This window comes from Lycium ferocissimum, chromosome 7, assembly GCF_029784015.1.
Source record: "Lycium ferocissimum isolate CSIRO_LF1 chromosome 7, AGI_CSIRO_Lferr_CH_V1, whole genome shotgun sequence".
NCBI classification, from domain to species: Eukaryota; Viridiplantae; Streptophyta; class Magnoliopsida; order Solanales; family Solanaceae; genus Lycium; species Lycium ferocissimum.
In genome coordinates, this window is record NC_081348.1 from 21,272,202 (window position 1) to 21,295,288 (window position 23,087).

The following is a 23,087-nucleotide window of genomic DNA, read 5'->3' on the forward strand; positions in this document are numbered from 1 at the left end:
CATACGACACATTTCAAACAACTGAAACAAAATTGCAGAAAAATCCAAGCGATTTTGACATTTCAAAAAATGAATTTATCGGAAAAATACAACTCCAAAAGGGAACTAAAAGAAAGGAACTAAAAGAATTGAACTTTAGTGACGATTTGGGGTTGAATAAAGTCGGATTCAGTTACCTTTGCTTCAAAAGAACCGAGCTTGAGTGACGATTTTGAGAATTTTCAGAATTTGGGAGTGATAGTTAGGGTTCTTGGGTTATGGTCGGGTTTGGGTGTTAATGGGGGTGGGTATTTTAAAGTGGGGTTTTTTTTTTTTTTTTTTAATGCGTAGTAAATCGGCGTTCACGCGCTGAAATTTGCCTACAGATACGCCCTAGGGTTTGGGTGTCCTACGACATAAATAAATACACTTTCAAGATGGCCAAGGGGGAAATAGGTCGCCTGTATAGTTTGAGTGTGAACTCGACTGTTCGGGTATAGTTTCGGGGTCATTTGATGTATTTTGCCCAAATCATTCAAATAACATAGAAATATCCTACAAATACGTATTTATTTAGTTTATTATCTTTTACTTATAACTTCTGATTTGTTGCAAATATTGTTTACAGTAATAGTTTCTAAATCATTAGAAAGTATCTAATATAAACTTTTCGTGTTTAAAATAAGAAATCAAGATATATTTATTATTTATGTACGTGATATTGTAATATATCTCATTTTAACTTTCATATTTAATGTCTTTTTGAATAACGAGAATTGGTATACTATTATTTTTAATCATATATGATAATGATACCAATTCCCCATTTTTGAGAAGTTTAATACTCATGGTAAGAATAATATTAGTTTGTTGTAACACTATTTGTTTTTAGTACACTTCAAGTAGAATAATATTTTTATATTTATAATTTAACTTAAAAATTTATTTTATTCTTAAAGCCGTAAAAAAAAAAAAATTAGTCATGTAAAATGTTAAAGATATGTTTAAAGATTCTTAATTTCCTTTTTTCTTTTTCTTAAAATTTTCATTCCAATCAAATAGCTTAGAGCCTCATAATATTTTGGGATAAAATATATATTGTTGGTTTCACGCATAAATTGAAGTCCTGAAGAGTTAAAGGACCCAATTGACATATTCAAAAACCTTGGGTACCCAATATAATTTAACAAACATTCTTAAGCTCGTCTACAATTCATTCACTCTGAAGTCGAAGCTGAATCTGGCAACACACTGACGAGAAGAACTCCTCCGTTATGAAGAGTCACAGTACCACTAACCGTAACACAGTAGACGATAACGACGTCGTTTCACTGTTACCACTTCAACTGATCAAATCTGAGATCATCCCTCCAGCACCAAACCGATCAAAATCTCAGACCGAATTCGAACCAGCAATTGACTGGCAACCGAACTTCTGTGGTTACTCATGGATCGCTTATGGTGCCACGTCACTCCTCGTTATACGTCAATTACCTAACCCGAATTCACCAACTGAGACTGTAATCGGTACGGTTTTTCAGCAGGTTATTGAGCTGTCGATTGATGGTACTGGTGTTGTTTCGGCTGTTGCTTGGTCACCGGTGATGCCTTGTTGTGGAGAGCTTGCTGCTGCACTTGATAACTGTATTGGATTGTTCTCTTATAACTCTAACGCTTCGAATAGTAAGTTTTATAAGTTTCTGATCTCACTTTCGAAATGTGTACAATAGTCTGTTGTGTGTTATTCATTACTTTGCTGAGATGAATCATGTCAATAGCCTTTAGGCGATCGTTATTGTGTTATAGTTTCTTATTTAAGGTGAATCATATCAATAGCTTCCAGGATTACCGTCATTGGGTTATAGTACTTTATTTAAATGAATCGTATCGATATAGCCAGGGGCGTATCTAGCATAGTAAGTGGGGGTTCAATTGAACCCCTAACTTTTGACGCGGTGTATAAATTATGTGTAAAAAAATTATTAAAATTCTAATAAATAGTAGATATGAACCCATAACTTTAAAAATATAATGGTTCAATACTAAAAATCTTAAGATTCAACCCATAGAATTTAACTCTTAGATCCGCCTCTGGATATAGTCCGTTCTAAGTCATTCATGAGAGCAAGATCATTCAGGTGATACTGTTGAGCTTCCATAGGATCTTATTATACTCCTGATTGCGGATGAGTTCCCAGATAATACAGGTTGGTGGTGGTACAACTTTCTTGAGGTGTACGTCAGTATGTTTATAGAGTTGCAACCGTACTACAAGCTTTATGTTCCTAAACGAACTTTATAAGAATCACGTGTCCTTTTAATCTTGAGATCTTATAGATGGACCTCTGTGGTCTATTCCGATATGTCAAGCAGATGGACCGCGTCTAGCCAAATACAGAAGATAGATCTAAGAGAGTAAGAAGAGAACTAATGTACAGGTTCAGAAAGTCTTGAATGAATCATAGAGCAGTAAGTATGTAATGTCTATATCGTATTCGTCTTCTTTGAGACTGCATTTGTTACCTTTACATGTCCAGCATTGTCTTGCTGTTTTTTTTTTTTTTTTTTGTGAAGGTAACATGTTGTATGTATTAAACACAAAACAGTACATGGGTTGTACTGAACCATATTTACAATGTAAACCAGTCTACAGTTCTAACAGGAAGAGTCTAGGATAGATATAGTAAGAGTTACACCAAAAAGAAAAAAGCTTAATACAGTTAAGTTTGATCTCCAGTGTTGCTGCAGATCTAAGTTCCTTTCTTTCCAAATTGCCCACCAAATGACCATCTTCCATCTGCTTATGTCAGCTCCAGCTCCAGCTGCCTCCCAATGTGTAATCTTTCTATTTTAGGCTATGCCTCTGAGATTAATGAAGATCTTCCATAGCTGATCAGTTATCCTGCAGTGCAAAAATAAGTGACCAACTGTCTCTACTTCTTTTTCACAGAGAAAACATCTTGAGCACATAGTCCAGTTCCTCTTCTTTAAATTTTCATGTGTGAGCACAGCTTCCTTTGCCAGTCATGAGAAGCATGCAACCTTGCATGGTATGTCTTCCAAATATGCTTCCAGGGCAGTTGGTGACTTGGGGTGTTGGTTGGTTTATCATTTTATAGGCTGCATTAACACTGAATTTTCCACTACTATGTCCCTGCCATCTCAATGTGTCATCCCCGTTTTGAGTTCCTGTGAAGTCATCCAGTTGTTTGTAGAACTCAACCATTCTACTTATCTCCCAATCATTCAGGTCTCTTCTGAGTATCAATTCCCAACCTTGGTGACATTTCAGCTATAGATCTCTGTTGGTGATGAGCTAGAGCATATATGTCAGAGAATAGATCCTTCAAAGCTCCATTGAATTATCATTCCAGAAGGATGTCCTGTTACCATTTAGCACTCTGATTGAAACTTGACTCTTTAGAGCTGGCCATAGTACCCTTATAGACCTCCAAAGACTAACTCCATAAGTTGAGTTCACTGGTTTAGTCATCCAGTTGTCTTCTACTTCATATTTGGCCTTGATTACCTTGCTCCATAAGCTTTGAGGGTTCTTGCTGTTTTTTAATTAACAAAGTTTCTTTGCATACTAGTGTGGTACAAGTTCGTTGATTTAATTGTTGTGAATATTTAAGATATATCCTCTGTAAATTGATATCGAACCGTTTTCCTTGTGGATCTCTGGATCAAGCAATATGAGTGATACTTTTATATGTGAGTGTGCATGTTAGGAGAACGGCTTTAATATCTTTTACAACAACAACATACCCAGTGTGGTCCCACAAGTGGGGTTTGGGTAGGGTAAGATGTACGCAAACGTTACCCATACATTTGTGGGGGGTAGAGAGGCAGTTTCCGATAGACTCTCAGATCAAAATAAAAAAGACAGCAAAATAGTAAGATACAAAACAGATAGGAATACACATTGAAGAATAAGGAATTACGTGGTAACTAAATAATACTACTAAAAATAAGACACTAAACGATAACTAAATAATGCTACTAGAAAGGAGAAGAGTTGAGGAGTAGGCTTTAATATTTTTACAATAGGAGCAGTTGTGTTGGTTTCTGTGACCTCTTGAGGCAATTTACTTAGCTTTATTATGGCCCTTGGAAGTTGTAGAAAACAATAGAGAGTAAAATTCAGTAACTACATCTCAATCCCCAATTGATAAGGATCTGCTTACTGAGATCTTTGTTTTCTTTCTGCTTGTTTGGGTCTATTTCATTTCAGTACTAAATTATTTGTCTTTTAAGTCAAATTAGGGGTTCTTGAGAACTAGTGGATGTAAATCAATGCCTAATAAAAATGGCTCGGAAGGATGTCAAACTTGGTGAAAGGCTGAAAGCATGTTTTCTTTTGAAGAAAGTTTTTCTTTGGTAGGTTACATAGTGAGAGCTGTGTATCATCCGATGAACTTGCCAAATGAAAAAGATTACTCTCGCATTAGTTGGATCCTATGCGCCAAACTGAAAAGCAATCTCTTTAGGAGGTGATCCAGTTCTGCATGAGTATGAATATGGAACTCTAAGCACTTGTTTTGCAAACATTAATTACTACTGTTGGTTAATTGGATCTTAAGTCTCTCTCTCTCTCTCTCTCTCTCTCTCCCTTCCCTCTTAGATGTATAAATTTATTTACTCATATTCAGGTTCTTTTTGTTGGAGCCAGACATCAACGCTAGTACAATCCACAAAGGTGGACTCAATCACATGGACGGGGTCAGGAGACGGGATAATTTCAGGTGGCATTGAATTGATCTTATGGAGGAAGAAGGGGAGGTCATGGGAAATAGCTTGGAGATTTAAACCAGATTTGCCTCAGACTCTAATTTGTGCTACTTGGTCAATTGAAGGACCTTTTGCTGCTGCACCTCCGTATAGATTGCACGTTGAAGGTTCCGATTCCCATATCCATGCAGGAAACAAATGTGTTTTCGTATGTCAAAGAGATGCAGATTCTAGATATTTAGAGGCTATTCTACCTCACCCGTTACCTGTTTCTATGATACAGTGGAGACCATCTACAGTTACACGGTCAACTAGAGATGGCAGACATTCAAGGAGGTTGGTGTTATTAACATGCTGTCTAGATGGAGCTGCAAGGCTCTGGACTGAGATTGATGATGGGAGGGTTAGAAAAGTTGGCAAGGATAGTAATGAATACAAAGTGAATAAATTCTCTTTTCGTGTTGTCGCTGTTATTGAGGTAAACCAAGCATTAAATGGAAGGCTGGGCTTAGATGTATATGTAAGATGGGCAACAGATATTAATGGTATAATAACAGTTAATGGTGAAGCTGTGTCTTATTCTTCAGCAGATGAACATCAACATGGCAATGCTGGTAGGTGTGAATGGTTAATTGCTGTAGGTCCTCAAACAACACTGACTTTTTGGGCTATTCATTGTCTCGATGATTTTTCTCCTGTGAGAGCCCCGAGGGTGACATTTTGGAAAAGAAAAGAGTTGAGCAGTCATAACGAGATGCCAAGGGGATTGCTCTTAAATAAAGTCTTTATCATGAGAAATCAGGTCTTTGGTCCACCAGCTGTATGTTCTTTTATTAATCTATTACCAAGTAACTATCTAGCCTGGATGCAATTTTATTCTTCAAAACTCCCCAATGGTGCTAAGGTATCTTCAGAACTGATTAGCACCGATGATCCGAATCCAAATAAATGTCAGACTGAATGTTTATTATCATTATGTGGAAGGGGACTTTCAAATATGGACAGTCACAGCAGTAAAATTCTGCAAGTTGCAGTTCATCCTTGTTTATCTGAGTTGGAAATTGCTGCCTCTCTGGACACTGATGGAAAGCTCCTTTTTTGGTTCTTTTCTTCTGCTTCAAATACTATGTTGGGCCTCCCAACTTTGAGTCCATCTTGGAAACTTCTTGGAAAAGGTGTTACTTCAGTCCCTCAACCCAAGTACACAAGCTTAAGATGGGTTCCCACTCTGTTAAGTGAAGAACGGATTCTCGTCATTGGTCATGCAGATGGAATAGATTTCTTATTAGTTAAGGCTGTGAAAACCAAGGAATTGGACATAGTTTGTCACAAAATATGTACTATACCACTTACCGCTGGAAGTCAAGAACAGGGGCCGGACAGCGTCTTCTCAATTCCTTTGCCTTCCACTTGTAACAAAACCTTCATTTCCAATAGCTTTTTGTTGTTAGCTGTGTGGAAGAAAGCCTTTCAGGCTTTGTCGTGGAAAATTTACCTTCATCACTATGATTTGACTGGAAGTCGCTGTGGGTGCAGTTTTGACAGTACAAACACCTTCCAGAATAATATATTGAAATTTGAGAGTAGTTATTCTGGTAAGGCATACCTTGTCTCGGTTGAGCCTTGTTCATCAATTTTTCCAGACCCTCGTCACCATGATAAAATTTCAAGTTCTGCTGTTATCTGTCCCACAAACTCTGGTTGCAGTGAAGAGATTTTTGCTAATAATTTATATAGCAACTACTTTGCTTATCATATGGTCACTGGTTGTTTTGATGGTAGTTTGCAATTATGGAGAAGTGTGCCTGCTGCGAGCTCGAATTCTCTATGGGATCTTGTTGGTACGGTTGCTCTGTGTCAAGACCCTATTTTGGCTATATCTGCAAGTGTCTGTGGCCGAAAGATTGCAACTGTCTCGAAAGAAGGTCCATTAAGTACTTCTACTACTATTCATATATGGGAATGTGTGCGTGTTGAGGGTGCTGGCAGCTTTATACTAGAAGACACTTTGTATTTTGACGCAGATGTTGTCTCTTCTAATTGGTTGACGATTGGGAATGGTCAGTTTTTACTAGGTGTTTGCTCTAGAAATAAGTTGCATGTATATGCTCAGAAGAGATGTGGAGGTCAGTGCATTTTAGAACCGGAAAGATCATTAGAAGGCGACATTTGGGTATGTCTTGCAGCAAGTCACACTAATCCAACCATTCAGGACTTCTTTTGGGGACCCAAAGCCATGATAGTGGTTGTTCACGATGAATACATTTCTGTATTTAGCAAGTTCTCATATTTTATGGACAAGAAACTTCTGCCCCAGCTTGGTGGAGAAGCTTGCGAGGAGAGTTCCGTTTGTCACTATGGTTCTGATAAAGTGCCAGTATTTCTTGGTGATGAAAATCGTGACAATGCACAGCGTCAGTCTGATCTCCCGTTGAAACTGGAAGTGGTCAATGAGACTTCATTGTTTAGTAGTGTGAGAAAATCTAAAGAAGGCTTTACTTCTGTTAAAAATGGGATTTGGAGCATTTTAGAGATTGCAGAACTTGTAGGAGGATCTATTCCTCTTGTTCACCCAGAGGCATTTCTTGTGAACTTACTTTCAGGTACTTATGAATTTTTTGATGCTCTTTCCGCTTCCCCCACGTCCCAAAATCTAATACTCATGCACCATCTTCTTCTTCATAGAAGACATCTTAAATATGATATAGGCAAACCATTTGTTGTGTGCTTACAAATCCGTTGTGCATCAGAGAAACTAATGTGTGCTTGGCAGCTTTAAGGAACTGACATGTGCATCTAGGAAGTAGAGCTGTTGCGTCTAAGCTTCTAAACCAAATAATTAGCAGATTCTTGACAACTAAAAACTGAAGTACACTCTTTACTCGTTAGTTAGTAAAGCCAAAAATTTCTTGTTTGAGCATACAGTTTGAATGAAATTCTCCGATGTTAATTGATTTAGTTTTCCTAATATGTATTTAAGGTTGCCGATCCTTGTCCTGTGATCGTGTTGAATCATGCACATTTTGACCAATGGATTTTTTTGTATATCTTATTTGGCTTTCCTTTTCGTTTTTGAAATAGGTGACGAATTTCCCAGTCCTGCTTGCCTTACAAATGAGCACGTCTATCCGTTCTGTTAAGTTTTTTTCGTTGATACTATCCTATATGCTCCTTTGAAAACCAAATTAACTGAGAGTTAAAGTACTTTTGAAAGTTTAAGAAAGTAATGACTTGGTGCCTTTCATTTTTAAGTTAAAAGCTTGTTTCTCGACTGTTATTTCAAGAATTAACTTGCTCTGAGAAAAAAAAAATTAGGAGAAAAAAAGGTGAAGATGCATTTTTAAGTTGGTTTTGTTAAAAACTAGTAAATGCATCGAGTTGTCATCCTTAGAAGGAGAAGAAGTCACTTGATTGAGCTCACCAAGAATAATTAAACTAGGCAGAGAAATTTAATATACTGTTGTTTGGTTTTAGTACGTAATATTGTGGGCCTCATGATATGGGAAGGTCAGAATTTCTTTTTAATTTATACCTCATTCTTATCTTTTTTTTTTCTTTTTTTTCCTTCTATTGTAAGACTCGTGACAGCATTCAGTAGCAACTCTACTTTAGTTTGGGCAACTGGTTTCCATCTTTCCCAATGCCAAAGTCCGGTCTTGTGAAGAGAAAAAGCTCTTCAAAAGAAATTGGTCTTGCATTTTAATTTTATTCCTCGTCTTCTTTTTCAATTCTTAGGCTCTCCTAGTGAAATCATTTGCCAGTCCGGTCTTGCGAAATCATTTGCCTATACTGGGTTTTGTTTCTCTGTTTGTTATTACTCTTGGAATGTAATTTTGTTTTAAATTGTCACATCTGTCAGTTGTGCAATGAATATTTAATTGTACCATTCTTTTTCAGCTTTATGTTTCCCACTTGCCTGAAAATACAGCCAGATTTGTCTGCCATGAGAAGCTTGTTGCCAATTTGTATCTCATGTGCTAACGTTGCCATTATGAAATTCCAGCTATTCTATTGGACTTAATCATACTTGCTAGTCTGAGTTTGACCTCGCGGTTGTGTGTTTCAAATGTGTATAGGTAATTGGAAACGTTCATATGTAGCTCTGCAGTCTGTCAGTAAACATGTAACTTCCACAAAGTTTTCGGCGAAAATATGCTGCCTTCGTGTCTTCAGTGGTTTAATATTTCCCATTTCATTGTCAAACTATCTGGAAGGAAGTGTCTTGTTAAGTTCTGGTGAGAAGTCATTTCAATGGGGTGGACCTTCAGATACCTCAAGCTGGGGATATGCTGCATCTGATAATGCGTTCTCTATCTCTTCAGCAAGATCTGAAATGACTGACTTTACAGAAGCCTTTGATAAACTTCAGAATTTTGCAACTATATCTGCCACTGAAATGATGCAAATTCGTGCTGCTATTCAACTTCTAGATGAAGTTAGCAATATGCAGTCCACTTCTTATAATAGCCTTGATGGACCTGGTCGTAGGTAAGTCTACTTAAGAAGCCTAGAATACATAATCTTCCATTCCATGTGAATGTATTGGCATGAAAAGTTTGTAAAAGCTCATACATTTTTGTAAAAGCTCATACATTCTTTTTATGATCAATTTTTTGATAAGTCCTTGTATTCCATATTTTTTCAATATATATGCTAAGATATCAACTAGGGAAGTGTAGCTTTTGACAAACATGCACAACATATTCCAACTTTTTTCTTGAGATATATATGCTAAAAGTTTCAATGATGCTATATCCTGCTTTCCTATGCTTGGGATGAAGTTTGCAAAAGCTGTAAATGGGTGGTGTGGATAAAAACCCAATCGTTCAACTACACGTCAAATTCCCTGATAGATAAGCTAAGACTTTTTATGGGTGTTACTCTGCTTTATGGTTGTGGGGTAAATTTGGGTACAATTGCAAGGGACAATGATTATACTCTGTTTCATTTTTCGTGTCATGTCATGGCAGTAGTACGAAATGGGCTATTCTCATGTACACACACACACACACACACAGAGACAGTGTTCTCATTTGCCTTCTACAACGTATCCATTATTCATCCAATCATTCTTGCAAAAATGGTTTTTTCCTTTGTGGAATTATGTATAATTATAAAAAAACCAGTATTTATGTAAGATTGAAGCACAATTGTTCCTCTTTTCAACTTAATACAAAGAGGAAAAAGTAGCAGATGATCTAGGTATTCTTGTATCATGCTTCCTTTCAAACTTCCCATCAGCCAGTTGATATCTAACTCTTTCTCTTTGAGGTGTTTTTACGACGGATTTTTATTTTTTGCCCAAAAAGAGTAAGTTTGTCAAAACCAAATGTTCAACCACTAAATGTTTAAAAAAAAAAAAAAAAAAAAAACCACTAAATGAAATTTAGATTCTTCTCTTATTGTGTGCAGTGACATCTTTAAATCTTTTGTATCAACATTCAAATAATTGTGATTGTAGGGTCTTTTACTTTTGGCATACTGTTTGTATATGAAGATTTCCCCAATATCAATAAAAGAGTGACTCTTCTCTCATGGTCGTTTTTTATTCATTATCACACAAATCCCATTTTTTTCTATCTTGCATAGTAAATGAGAGGACATGGAGTCGTGCAGAAACATTTGTCTTCAGTTATAGTTGCTTCTAATTAAATTATCATTTGTTGATGCTACTCATCTTTTCTTCCTAGGTTTTGGGTTTCAGTGAGGTTTCAGCAGCTATATTTTGTTCAAAGATTTGGCAGACTGCCATCAGAAGGTGAGCTGGTTGTGTACTCTGGGCTGATTGGATGGGCCTTCCACTCTGACTGCCAAGACAATTTGTTTGATTCTCTTTTATCTAAGCAACCATCTTGGCAAGAAATGCGTGATATGGGTATTGGACTATGGTATACAAGTGTGGCACAACTGCGACTGAAGGTAATTGTTTTCATTAAGATAATGTTAAATTCAGTTGCAGCATGACTAGTGAGTTTGTTCCAGTGGTGCGAGGACTTCAATTCTTACCAAGAGGTTGGAAATTTGAATCACCAAGGGACCCAAGTGGGAAAGTGCAACTGTTGACTCCTGGATCCGGGGGGGGGGGGGGGGGGGGGTGGATTTTGGGACTATCTCGTCTTATATTTATTCTTATTGGGAGGTGCAGTGCAGTTCTATAGAAATAGACAATTCCACATCTCCAACATGACAACCTGAAATAGACTCCCAATAATTAGTTTTAGGGATAAACATACTGATGCAGTCCAAGTAAACTGCTCTACATTGCTTAATGTTCCTTCCTTTCTCAAACTAGTCAGCTCAATTTTTTTTCCATCCTCTTTTGCTGGTCAAGAATAAGACTTTCGAAAATTAAAATTTTCTTTCTAGTATTTATCATTTGCTTGTCCATTTTTCTTCCTATTTTATTAGGCGCACCATCCTTTACCTTCTTCGTCAATTATTAATGTCAGAAAAATAATGAAGGTCTGTCATCCATATTTTTTTGATAAGGCAAAATATTATATTCACGAACAGTACCAAGATGGTACCAAAATCAGTAAAAAAAGAACTGGACTTGTTTTAAAAATAACACTGTAATTTGTTTAACACTACAAAATGGAAAAGGTTGGTATATATTTTCTTCTAACACAGTTAATGTGACTGGGTGGAAAAGGTTGGTTTCTTCCAACACAGTTAATGTGAGGTCACATCACTTGAGTTTTTTTTTTTAAATGTATATATTTTAGGCAATAGCTTCTCCTCAAATATGAATGATATTCGTCATTAGTTTTCCATTTTTGGTTCCCTTCTTTGTGATTAGGATTCACCCTGTTTGCTGTGTTTAATTTGCGAAGAGGTTGTAGAGTTCAGGTTCTGTTCTCACTCTTTTTTCTATTCAACCATAATGGAGAAGAGTCCTTTCTTTTAGAATGGTAATGTATGGAGAAGAGTCCTTTTCTTGTTAACTTTTATTATTTATTTATTTATTTTTTGATAAAGTTTATCATGTGCCAAGGAACTCTTATCCTTAAATATTGATCAGTTTTGCCCCAGGGCTTTGGTCTAGTGGTAAAAGCGCAAACATGATTTGTGAGTTATGCGCACGTAATAGGTTCGAACTCTGCTGGTACGTAAGTGGAGAAGGGTAGAGTTGCGAACCCATTATCCACCGAGTTTTGAACCGTGCGCCACTGCCCTATGGGGATCTCTTCGGTTATAAAGAAATATTGATCATTTTCATTTGAATGTTTGAGACAGTTCTATTAATGATGTTATCCTAAAACAAATTTCAAGAATTTCAAAAATTTAATTCATTTTAGTATTAAAATCAGAATTTGATATGATGTTCTCTCCATAGGACTAACTTTTCAATAATTACTCTGATATTTTATTCCACTATTAATGTAGTAGCCGAGTCAAATTCAAATCTCAAATCTTTGCTATGTCAAATGCTTATGAAAAATAGGACGCAAGGAGCATGAACTTTAGCCTATCTATCTCGTTCTTTTTTGAAGTTTAGCATATTGGAAGAAGTTTCGCTTTTTGAGTATACCATACAGTTATTAGTAAACCACTTTTCTTTCATTGGTGAATGAGTGGCACAAAATCTTCTGTTAATACTTCATTCACGTGAGTTTGGACTGCGGCATTACTAGAAAAGAGGCCAATGTTTAGATTTGGTTCTATGGCGAAGGTAGTTCATTGCTGGTTATGGGACCACTAGGAAAGAGGCCAATCTTTAGTTCCAGGATTTGTTTCTACGGCAAAGGTAGTACATCGCTGGATGTGTGGTAGGTGCACTCCTGCGTGTGGTGAACCAACTCTAATATATAAGTGGAAAAGGATAATGTGGCAGGCTAATTATCCACCAAGTTTCATTGCGAGAATCAAAGGATTTTTCTGTTATCAAAAAATAAAAAAGGGCCATCTTTATTCAGTTTCACCGATTTGTTCCGTATCCATAATTCATTGCAGCAATTTAAGTTAACATGCTGTTAGGTCTTATAGTACAATGTTATGTCAAAAGTTCCACGTAAAACTACAGCTACTCTTATTGCTCTTTCCACTGAAAATGGTGAAAGAATCGGGAACCACTAATGTCTATATTTTTATCTTTCATTGACACGGGTGGGTTTTCTGCAGATGGAAAAGTTGGCAAGACAACAATATTTAAAGAAAAAAGATCCCAAGGCATGTGCACTTCTTTATATTGCTTTAAATAGACTTCAAGTATTGGCGGGCCTTTTTAAGATTAGCAAAGATGAGAAAGATAAGCCGTTGGTGGCATTTCTTTCACGCAATTTTCAGGTATTATTAAACATCTGCTATTTCAGTTTAATGCAAGTTTTAGTTTTCTGTTTTCTTCTTGTGGAGCATCCATACTCAACGTTTAGTTGCTTAGAAATTTTACTGATTCCCTCTTTAGGAAGATAAAAATAAGGCTGCTGCTCTAAAGAATGCCTACGTATTACTGGGGAAACATCAGTTGGAGCTCGCGATTGCTTTCTTTTTGCTTGGAGGAGATACAACGTCTGCTGTCACTGTTTGTGTGAAGAATCTTGGGGATGAGCAGCTTGCTCTTGTTATTTGCCGTCTTGTTGAAGGTTATGGTGGAACATTAGAGCATTATCTTATTTCAAAATTCCTCCTTCCGTCTGCTCTTGCCAAAGGTGACTACTGGCTTGCAAGTGTTCTGGAGGTATTCAGCAAGAAATCTAGTTAGTTTTCGACAAAGTGATGCTTTTAATTCTAAGGGATTGTGTTTGTAGCATCTTGTTCCCTTGTTTGTATATTTATGTCAAGTTCTTTTATTTGCAGTGGATGTTGGGAAAGTATCCACAGGCTTATCTTAGAATGCTTGCTTTCCCAACAGGGTCGTTGAACAGTAAGTGCATATTTTCATCCCGTCAACCTGCCTTCTTAGATCCAAACATTGGAGACTTTTGCCTAATGTTAGCAGCCAAGACTACCATGAAGAATGCTATTGGGGAGCAAAATGCTGCTTCCTTGAGTAGATGGGCGATCTTGATGAGGGCCACTGCCTTAAGCAGATGTGGTCTGCCTGTAAGTTCATCTATTTTTTTTGTTTTTCCTAAAGTTCGGGGATTCACAAGCTTTCTTATTTTTAGGATTTTTTTCAAGGATCGTGGATTTTTATGACTAGAATAACCCTTGTGGTCCGGTTCCCCGGACCCCGGCGCAAGCGGGAGCCTCTTTGAGATCTAGAATGCAGAACTGATTTAACTTTGATTCAATCCATTTTTTTTTTGTTTAGGTGAAACTTTTTTCTTGATGAAATCATACTGCTATTTGGTCTTCTCAAACTATTAATTTACACCAAATGGGGTTAAATGACTTACATAATTGGAGGTTCTTTTTTATGTTTAAAAAATCATTTTCAAAACAATGACTTACATAATTGGAGGCTATAATTCATTTTCCACTATAGCTCTTTCCACTACTGCTCCATATAACGTGTTTTTATCTATTGTAAGCATGTTTTTGCTCTTCGCTACACATAAATATCTCCAAACACCAACCAATGACCTAAGCTCCTAACCTCATACTTTAACTGTCACATTTCACCATCTTCAAGTCCCCTTGAACTACTTGGAAGTGATTTTGTGGTAAAGCATTCTCTTATAATAAATCCATCAAAAAATTTCTCTTATAAGAAAATTGGCTAAGGTCGCTTTGCAATGTAACTTAAGTCTTGGCGAATCCGTTGACCTAGATTAGTTCCTTTTCAAGTCAATACATAGCTTATAGTGTCCATGTATATAATATATGAATCAGTAACGTATTAGATATTATAGAACTTAAAGAAAACACATTGGATATATTCTCTATCGCAACCCAATCTAGATCGTCTTTTGCATGTAAAGTACTGCTTGGAGTAAACTCAATTTTGAAGTCAGGGCCAATCTAATTTATCTAAGAAAAAAAGAACATGACTTTAATATTTGTAAAGCTAAAATTTGGTAATGTGCTAAATCCTACTAAAAGCAGATTAAGTTCCGAAATACCACGTCAGAGGTCATGGTGGATGGTGTACCACCATGGCAACACTATTTGCTGATTAGTGTTTGCATTGTGAGTGCTGCCATCTCGTAACTGATGCGACAGTTTAGCATCATATTGGAACACATCGACTTCTATGTTACCTTTTCTCCTCCAAGTCAGTTTATATAGGGGTTCTCCTCCAGTACCCCTTAAGAGACAGTATACCTTAACGTTATTGCATGCCAGGTGACCCTCTCAGCCAGACTGTCCATGTGTATGGGTGTACTACTATTATATGTTCATTCTAATTAGATATTTTTTGTAGAAGGACTAATAGTTTTTCTATTCCTTTTATGTGTAAGCTTGAAGCTTTGGAATGCCTTTCCTCTTCTGTGAGCGTCACTGGTGATTCAAATCGACGAAGTGTGCCTGATAATGTGGACTCTGGATGCCTGCATGAAATGCTGAGTGCAATGCTAATTGAAACTTCATCAAACTGGCTATCATTGGATGTGGCTTTTCAGATAGATTCACATATTAGATCAGATTTGTCTATGCAATACATGTCTAAGATGTTAAGGAGACATCCAAGCTGGGTAGACAATGATATAACATGTCTTCAGGAACACATGTATACTGTATCTGAGAATCAAGAATACAAGCTTTTACTTGAAGCTTTTCAAGATGAATTGATGACTACAGTTGCATCCTTTCAACTGAAGTTCTCCATAATCCCTCAACATCTTATGTACTCGGTATCTACTTATCCATAGAACAAATGTTATGTCTGCGGTTTTTGTTTCGCGAAGACTGATTGTCAGATTTTTTCTTTTTTCCCTTGTACAGATCTTTTTGTCATTTTGCAACCGTGGTTTGGCGTATATAGGATGCCACTTGTTGCGAGACTACATAAATAGATATCTGTCAAGTGAGCAAGGCGTTGGACTTGATGGTTGCTCGTTGTATCCTTGCCTTCCAGATCTATTTCTCGAAGTATCTGGAGAACTATCTTATATTTTTGCAAGATACATCACTGTGTGTAGCATGGACTGTTTCTACTTGAAGTCATTCACCTTTAGGAGTAACAGAGCTGATGAAAGCTTCTATTGTGCCATTCCAGAGCTGTACAACAGGAGATTATGTCGGTCATTCTGGTGTCTTAGAGCCATGATGCAGTTCTCTTCTGTTTCTTGTACAGAAAATGTAGTAGGGACACATCTTACTGCCCTTGATTTATCAGAGTATTTTTTACTGTTTGCATTTGCTTGGGTCCAAAGAAATTTTAGTGTTCTTATCCCGATTGTGAAACCTCTCTTAATGGCAAACGCTTCAGACGAGAGAGACATAAAGAACATACAGAAACTGCTTCGTGAGTCTCTCGAAATGATGGCTTCTGATTTACCTATTCATGCTGCTGGATCTTCTGTTCCGAACAAGAATCAAATGCCACAAGTGCAATTTGGGGATGTCATATTGTCAGTTCCGGAAGAGAGATGGCATGTCATGGTTGCTTCCTTTTGGGGATATGTAGCTAGTCGTTTAAAACACAAGTTAAATCTGCTATGTCCGGAACTTGAAGAAAGCGGTTTGTTTCTACCTCCAGGCGGACATCCCAGTATATCTACGTCAATTTTTGTAAATGGCAACAATGTCTCAACCCATAATGGGATGGTTCCAGGACTTCTCGCTAAGATAGTAAAGGTCACATGCGGTCACATCTCTTCTTATTGTGTGAATCAGTTTGCATCTGTCCTGCTGGAGAGCATAGATCCAGGTGCAAGTACACTTTTCTGTTCTGAAGATTATCAGTCCCAACATAAAGCGGCAGATACTAAACTTAGTCATAGCAATAATGATCTGGATAAGGTGACTGGTGAAGATGAATTATCAGCGTTTGAGGCGTTATGGGATTTTTGTTCTGAGCTTAAGAAAGCTAATCAGGATTTTGTGCTTCAAGACCAGAAAATTTTACAGCATACCTTGCATAAGTCCTTTAAAGGATGGAGTGAAATGTACCCCAGCATCGTGAGTGAGTGTGAAGTTGACGAAACTTATGACAGAGAAGAAAGGCTTGGTAGTCCAAGTAGCGCAGCTGGATCTCCTCTTGCTTGTTTGTCACCAAATAATCATCCTTTTCAAAGTTTTGGGGGGAAGGATACACACCATACAAAAAAGGTTTTGCCTTTCCGTAGTCCGATAGAGATATATAAGAGAAATGGAGAACTTTTGGAGGTAAGTCTTCTCCTAAACCTTTGTATTGTGTTGCAAATTTGTATTTCTTAGAGATTACCGGTAAATTTAATGGCAGATTTTCTTCCATGAAGCTAACTATTGCAAATCCCCTGTATTTGAGCAGGCTTTGTGCATCAACTCCATTGATCAACATGAAGCTGCTCTTGCTAGCAATCGGAAGGTAAGATAGTGCTGTGGGGCTTCTTTGGCTGTCTGTTTTCTTATGCATATGAATTTGACGTTTTGCTAGTGTTTAGGGTGCATTTGATACATCATTCTGGTCGTAAAAAATCAACGTGTGGCTTACTGCCAGGGTTAACGTCACTTTAAGATCATTAAGGGTGTGTTTGGTATGAACCAATTTACGCATGTTTGGTTGGTAAATTTTTTTGGAAAACACTTCTCAAGGAATACAGGTTCATTAAAAATGAGGAAATGACTTCCCCGGTGGAAGTAGGAAAAACAAGTTCCGTAAGTAACATTCCACTCATCCCCATCCTCCAACACACTCCATCCCAGCCCCACCGCCCCATAGCCTCCACCCCCACCCCCATCTCTCATAGTGTTTCTCTGATTATATATAAATGCTTTGTAGATAATATTTTTTGCTTACTTACCAAACACGAGAAATAAGTAACAAAACCACTTACTTTCTTGGAAAACATTTCCCGTTGTACCAGACACACCCTAACATCCAACTCTCTGTTTCATACTTTAAAAAAATGATTTGAATTGTAAAACTGGGATAATTTAACATATTTGGGTTGAGGAAAATGGAGATGTTAAACTGATTTCGATGCATGTTTCTGAAACTTTTAGAGCATGCGACTTCATGATTATTATGAACTTTGATTGGTATACTTGTGATATGAGATCAGCATGAGTGAATCTAAAGATTCACGTTGTCCCTTTTCATGTTTGTTATATCAAATTTGTTATATAGTTTAGGAACATGAAGGGTACAAATTCAGTTGGAGAAAACATAATTCTGGGGGATCTCAAATGTATCACAAGTGTCACTTCAATAGGAGACATTTGTATCTGATGCTTCTCATGAAATCTGTAACTTTTCCAAATTCATCACTTCATTGTGCTGAAAAATATAATGATCTCATTTGCTAATTAGGGCAAGTAGGTGGAAAGTATTTTGCTAGAAAGATTTTTGTTGATTTAGCTGCCTTCTGATAAAAAGGGCAGCCCGGTGCACAAAGCATCCCACGTTAGCAGGGTCCGGGAAGGACCGCAGGCATGGGGTCTGAAGTAGACTGATAAGCAATGGATCTTGGGCCTAACTCAACCCCAAAAGCTAGCTCATGAGGGGAGGATTGCCCAAGTCCATATAAGGAGACCATGTACCCTTTAACCCACTGATGCGGGACTCTTAACACCCCATCTCACGCCCAGGGATGGATATTTGGTGCGTGGGCAATTTTAATTTGGCAGCCCAACATCGGAAACAATGAATTGGACGGGCCTGGCTCTGATGCCATGTAAAGAAATGGATCTGGGGCCTAACTCAACCCAAAAGCTGACTCATGAGGGGAGGATTGCACAAGCCCATATAAGGAGACCAATTAACCCATCCACAACTGATGTGACAGAATCAATGCCCCCCCGACTGGACATCTAGAGCGTGGATAATATAAGATGGGGGGTCCCAACATCAGGTAAACAATGAATTTGGATGGGCCTGACTCTGATACCACGTAAAGAGTGGATCTTGGGCCTAACTCAACCCCAAAAGCTAACTCACGAGGGGAGGATTGCCCAAGCCCATATGAGGAGACCACTTAACCCATCCAAAACCAATGTGGGAGAATCAACATAGACAACCTAACTCAGTCACAATAGTGGTTGCTTCCACAGCTCGAACCTGCGAACTATAGGTCACACGGAGATTGATATTGTTGTAATATTCAGGAAGTATCTTGCTAGTAAAACATTCACAATAAATGCCTATTCTGGCCTGTGACTCTGCGTATTACAGTTTGGCCATAAAGTAAATTTGTTTGTATTTTATTTGTCTTGCATCTTATATTTCCCATCAGTCGTCTATATTTGTAAAATCAATGGCATCATTTCCTGATTTGAACTCGTTTTACTTCTATCTGATTCAGGGTTTATTATTCTTCAACTGGGAAGATGGACTTCCTTGTGGAAATAAAGCTGGCAATGTCTGGGCAGAGGCTGACTGGCCACATAATGGTTGGGCGGGATCCGAATCTATACCAATTCCCACTTGCGTCTCTCCTGGAGTGGGTCTGGGAAGTAAGAAGGGTACACACCTCGGGTTAGGTGGAGCAACTGTTGGCGCAGGTTTTTTGGCAAGACCTACATTCGGGCTTCCAGGTTACGCCAATACGGGTGGATCCAGTCTTGGCTGGGGGTTTCAAGAGGATTTTGATGAGTTTCTTGACCCTCCTGCCACAGTAGAAAATGTTCGGACAAGGGCATTCTCAACTCACCCTTCAAGGCCTTTTTTCTTGGTTGGATCAAGCAACACACACATATATTTATGGGAGGTAAAACATTTATATCAATAGATTAGTTAGATCTTTTTTTTGCAGTAGCAACAGCAAGTGCTAATTTGCACTTTGAACAAGTTTGGCTCCTCAAACGAATGTGATAAAATACCTGTGAATTAGCAAGTATTTGCTAGAGAACACTCTGTACCATATCTTCACACAGTGGCATGTTATCTGTGGCCAATTTTTCTTTCCGTTGTTTCTTTTACTGTTCATAGGCTATGTCCTTTTTATAGTTATTGGCCTGAAATTGAAAACTTGTTTTATTCGTTACATACTTGTGTCATTGTTCGTTTCTTAAGATATTTCATTGAGAATAATTTATGATATCTGCAGTTTGGCAAAGATAGAGCTACTGCTACATATGGAGTGCTTCCCGCTGCAAATGTCCCTCCCCCATATGCTCTTGCCTCGGTATCTGCCGTGAAGTTTGATCATTGTGGTCACAGATTTGTCTCTGCTGCATCAGATGGTACTGTGTGCACGTGGCAGCTTGAAGTAGGAGGGAGGAGTAATGTTCGGCCAACAGAATCCTCTCTTTGCTTTAATAATTATACATCGTAAGTATCCAAATTTTGTTAGCTTTATATTAGGTGGGAACTGAGTATTAGGACCTCTTCAAAATTAAACCCAAGCTGAAATGTTAGATTAATGGATATGCTCTCTTAGCACCTTTCCGCCTCGTTGCTACCTACTAACATTCAGTGGACATAACACTCTCTGCGCTTTAATTGCCATACAATGTAAGCACCCAAAATTGTGTGAATTTCCTGGTAAAGTATTATAATACAGTGAAATTGAGTATTAGTATCTCCTCAAAATTGTCTCCAAGCTGAAATGTCACATTTTCTGAGGAAAAGGTCTCTTATTTCTTCTGTGTCTTCTCTAGCTAACCTTCACCACGGAACCCTCAGAATATCCTATGCTGTCTTTGGAGGGGGATGAGGGGCTGCAAGTGTTTTGACACTATTTCCCTTTTTCCCCCTTGGTTTGGTCATGTCCTGTGTCGATTTACAGATGCGCTTGGTCCATATATGTGAAATTATGGTAAGTGAAGGTGTTTTAAAGGGACGAGGTAGCCCAAAATCACAAGGTGTCCAGAAAGATCTACAATTTCTTGGAATCCATGCATATTTAGCTAAAGATAGGATGCAATGGGAGAAAAAAAATCCTTATAGGTGATCTACTAGTTGGGAGTAGCTTTTATAATTGTTAGTACGTTGATTTTGAACCTATTGCTTTTCTAGGAATATTTGACCTTATCATAAATTTACATGCTAGTAAAAATATAAACAACTACTAATATTATTATTATTATTGCTATTGTCATTAATTTATATATATATATATATATATAAACTTATTTTTGCTTTTTTATTTGGTAATGATGATGAAATGAGTTGAGCACTTGAGCTTAAGCAGATTAACATGGTCAGTGAGGATTCATATAGCATACCCAGCTCGTTTGGGACTTAGGTGTAGTTGTTGAACTTGCTCTTTCATTGTGTCATTAGTAATCCACAAGGGGACTGGTGACAATCAGTTCTATCTAGTAACTTTGTTGGCTTGACTTGAAAGAGATAATACAGTTACGCACATGTTCTTCCTTGTTTTCTATTCTCCTGCTGTCAGCCTTGCTATGCGGTGGTTACGTTTGTGCTATTACCTCCATCTTGTGCCTTCTTAAAGCCTGCTATGCCCTATTGTAATGGCTGCAGGGATGTCACATATGTTACTTCGAGTGGTTCAATCATAGCTGCCGCAGGGTATAGCTCCAGTGGCGTTAATGTTGTCATATGGGACACACTTGCTCCACCAGCAACGTCTCGGGCCTCCATAATGTGTCACGAAGGTTGGTTCCCATTTTTCCTTTTTGTCAATAAATGCGACAGTTTCTAATATTATTTCTAGCAAAAAGACGGAATGCAGAACTAAGAGATGTCAATTATTCTTAAAATATCAGTGCCACGGTAATAGAAAGAAAAAGCTCTTGTTTAGAAAGCGTGCGACTCTCATGACAAGAAAACATGTGAGTTTACTAGTTTACTTGTATTTGTGGAGTTGGAGGAGGAGATGGGTGTTTTCATCTATCAAGAGCTAATAAGCTGACTTGCAGTGACTTCATCTTCTTGGCATGAACATATGTATAAGCCACTTAAAATCTACTTGTGGTGACATTTCCTTCAGAACCTAAGCAAACCCTGGACAGTGGTGTCCATTTATTCTGTCAGCCGTTATAAGCTTTTAACTTGCTAAGATTATTGTCCCTCTGCATGTTTCCAGGAGGTGCACGCTCTCTTGCAGTGTTTGATAATGATTTAGGAAGTGGTTCTATTTCTCCACTCATTGTAACGGGTGGGAAAGGTGGTGATGTTGGACTTCATGACTTCCGATATATAGCTACTGGAAAGACAAAAAAACAGAAGCATACAGAAATTGGTGACCATGGTGTGAATTCCATGGTTGACACGCAGAAGAAAACCGGTGATCAGAATCGTAATGGGATGCTCTGGTATATACCAAAGGCTCACGCAGGTACTGAAACATTTTTACATGATTGTGGCTGAAAATGTTGTAGAAAGTTGGTTGGCAGTACATAATGAGATCTTTCTCTAATTCTGTTTTGTATTGTGAAGGGAGTGTTACCAAAATATCTACCATACCACATACCAGCTTCTTCTTGACGGGAAGTAAAGATGGAGATGTAAAACTTTGGGATGCCAAAAATGCTAAACTAGTATTTCATTGGCCAAAATTGCATGAAAGACACACCTTCTTGCAGCCAAGCTCCCGTGGCTTTGGTGGTGTGGTTCAGGTAACCTCTTTGATCAGATGTGTGAATAATTGGAAAAAAAATTACTGAGTTCTTGAGCTTGCACAATAACTAAAGAGATTCTTTTTTCCTCTGTTTTCAGGCAGCTGTTACAGATATTCAAATTGTTTCTCATGGTTTTGTTACATGTGGTGGAGATGGTGCTGTAAAGCTTGTGATGCTCAATGATCATTTAAGACGTTGACAAGTCATGGATTAGTTGCACAGCAAAGAACTAGTTGTTGTGTAAGTATAGTCTGCAGTGGTTTCTCGTTGGCAATTTGCGTTGAGATCCACTTCTATAGGTTTTAATAGAGTTGATACCTTGACTTGAAAATGGAAGGATAGCCTAGTGATAAAGACCCTCTCTACATCTAATCAGAAGGTGGTGCTTGGGGTCTCCAAGGGAACAAAGTGGAAAAGGGCCATAGTTGGGCTCCTGGATAGGGGGTTCTTTTTTAAAAGAGAAGCTAAGCGAAAGGGAGCAGGAATGATGATCATACAGAGGAAAAGCAATTGCAAAACGCTTGACCTGTAGCCAAGAATTCTTGTCGGTGCAGTGCCAGCTTATTGTGGTCTAAAATCCGACCATCCCTACTGCTGAAGCTCTTTCCGTGCGAGTATCTGTATGCTATTGCTTCCAAGAATTAATTGAATGCTTTGAACGATTATTGTACTGACTTGGGAAAACACTACTTCCCAGGTGCCTATAGCACGAACAAACAGGAGAAGGTGAGTTCAATTAGATAACATTAGCGAAAGAGTATGGCTCAGTCTTTCAGGTTCGTTAATATTTTGGGCTGATTTCTGGACCTGTTAAACTGATG

General features: G+C 37.9%; 1 protein-coding gene across 2 annotated transcripts; it reads left to right on the plus strand.

Moving 5' to 3' along the window:
- The first annotated feature begins 1,214 nt into the window (after positions 1 to 1,214).
- On the plus strand, positions 1,215 to 22,667 carry LOC132063754 (uncharacterized). 2 transcript variants are annotated; one of them, XM_059456458.1, is made up of 16 exons: positions 1,215 to 1,662; positions 4,632 to 7,313; positions 8,787 to 9,198; positions 10,401 to 10,629; positions 12,832 to 12,996; positions 13,115 to 13,387; positions 13,507 to 13,752; positions 15,054 to 15,446; positions 15,538 to 16,923; positions 17,048 to 17,104; positions 19,041 to 19,445; positions 19,785 to 20,008; positions 21,167 to 21,300; positions 21,732 to 21,983; positions 22,085 to 22,263; positions 22,364 to 22,667. In XM_059456458.1, the coding sequence occupies exons 1-16, from the start codon at positions 1,254 to 1,256 to the stop codon at positions 22,463 to 22,465; spliced, it is 7,548 nt and encodes a 2,515-aa protein (XP_059312441.1). In that variant the 5' UTR covers positions 1,215 to 1,253; the 3' UTR covers positions 22,466 to 22,667. The 2 variants fall into 2 exon arrangements, with proteins under 2 accessions (XP_059312441.1, XP_059312442.1); XM_059456459.1 differs by lacking the exon at positions 1,215 to 1,662 and adding an exon at positions 2,419 to 2,448 and having other exon boundaries at positions 4,652 to 7,313.
- The last annotated feature ends 420 nt before the right edge of the window (positions 22,668 to 23,087 follow it).

Coding starts and splice junctions, on each gene's coding strand:
- LOC132063754 (XM_059456458.1), top strand. CDS start 1,254: ATGAAGAGTCACAGTACCACTAACCGTAACACAGTAGACGATAACGAC. Junction 10,630..12,831: donor TGGCACAACTGCGACTGAAG/GTAATTGTTTTC, acceptor GGTTTTCTGCAG/ATGGAAAAGTTGGCAAGACA. Junction 15,447..15,537: donor CTCAACATCTTATGTACTCG/GTATCTACTTAT, acceptor TCCCTTGTACAG/ATCTTTTTGTCATTTTGCAA.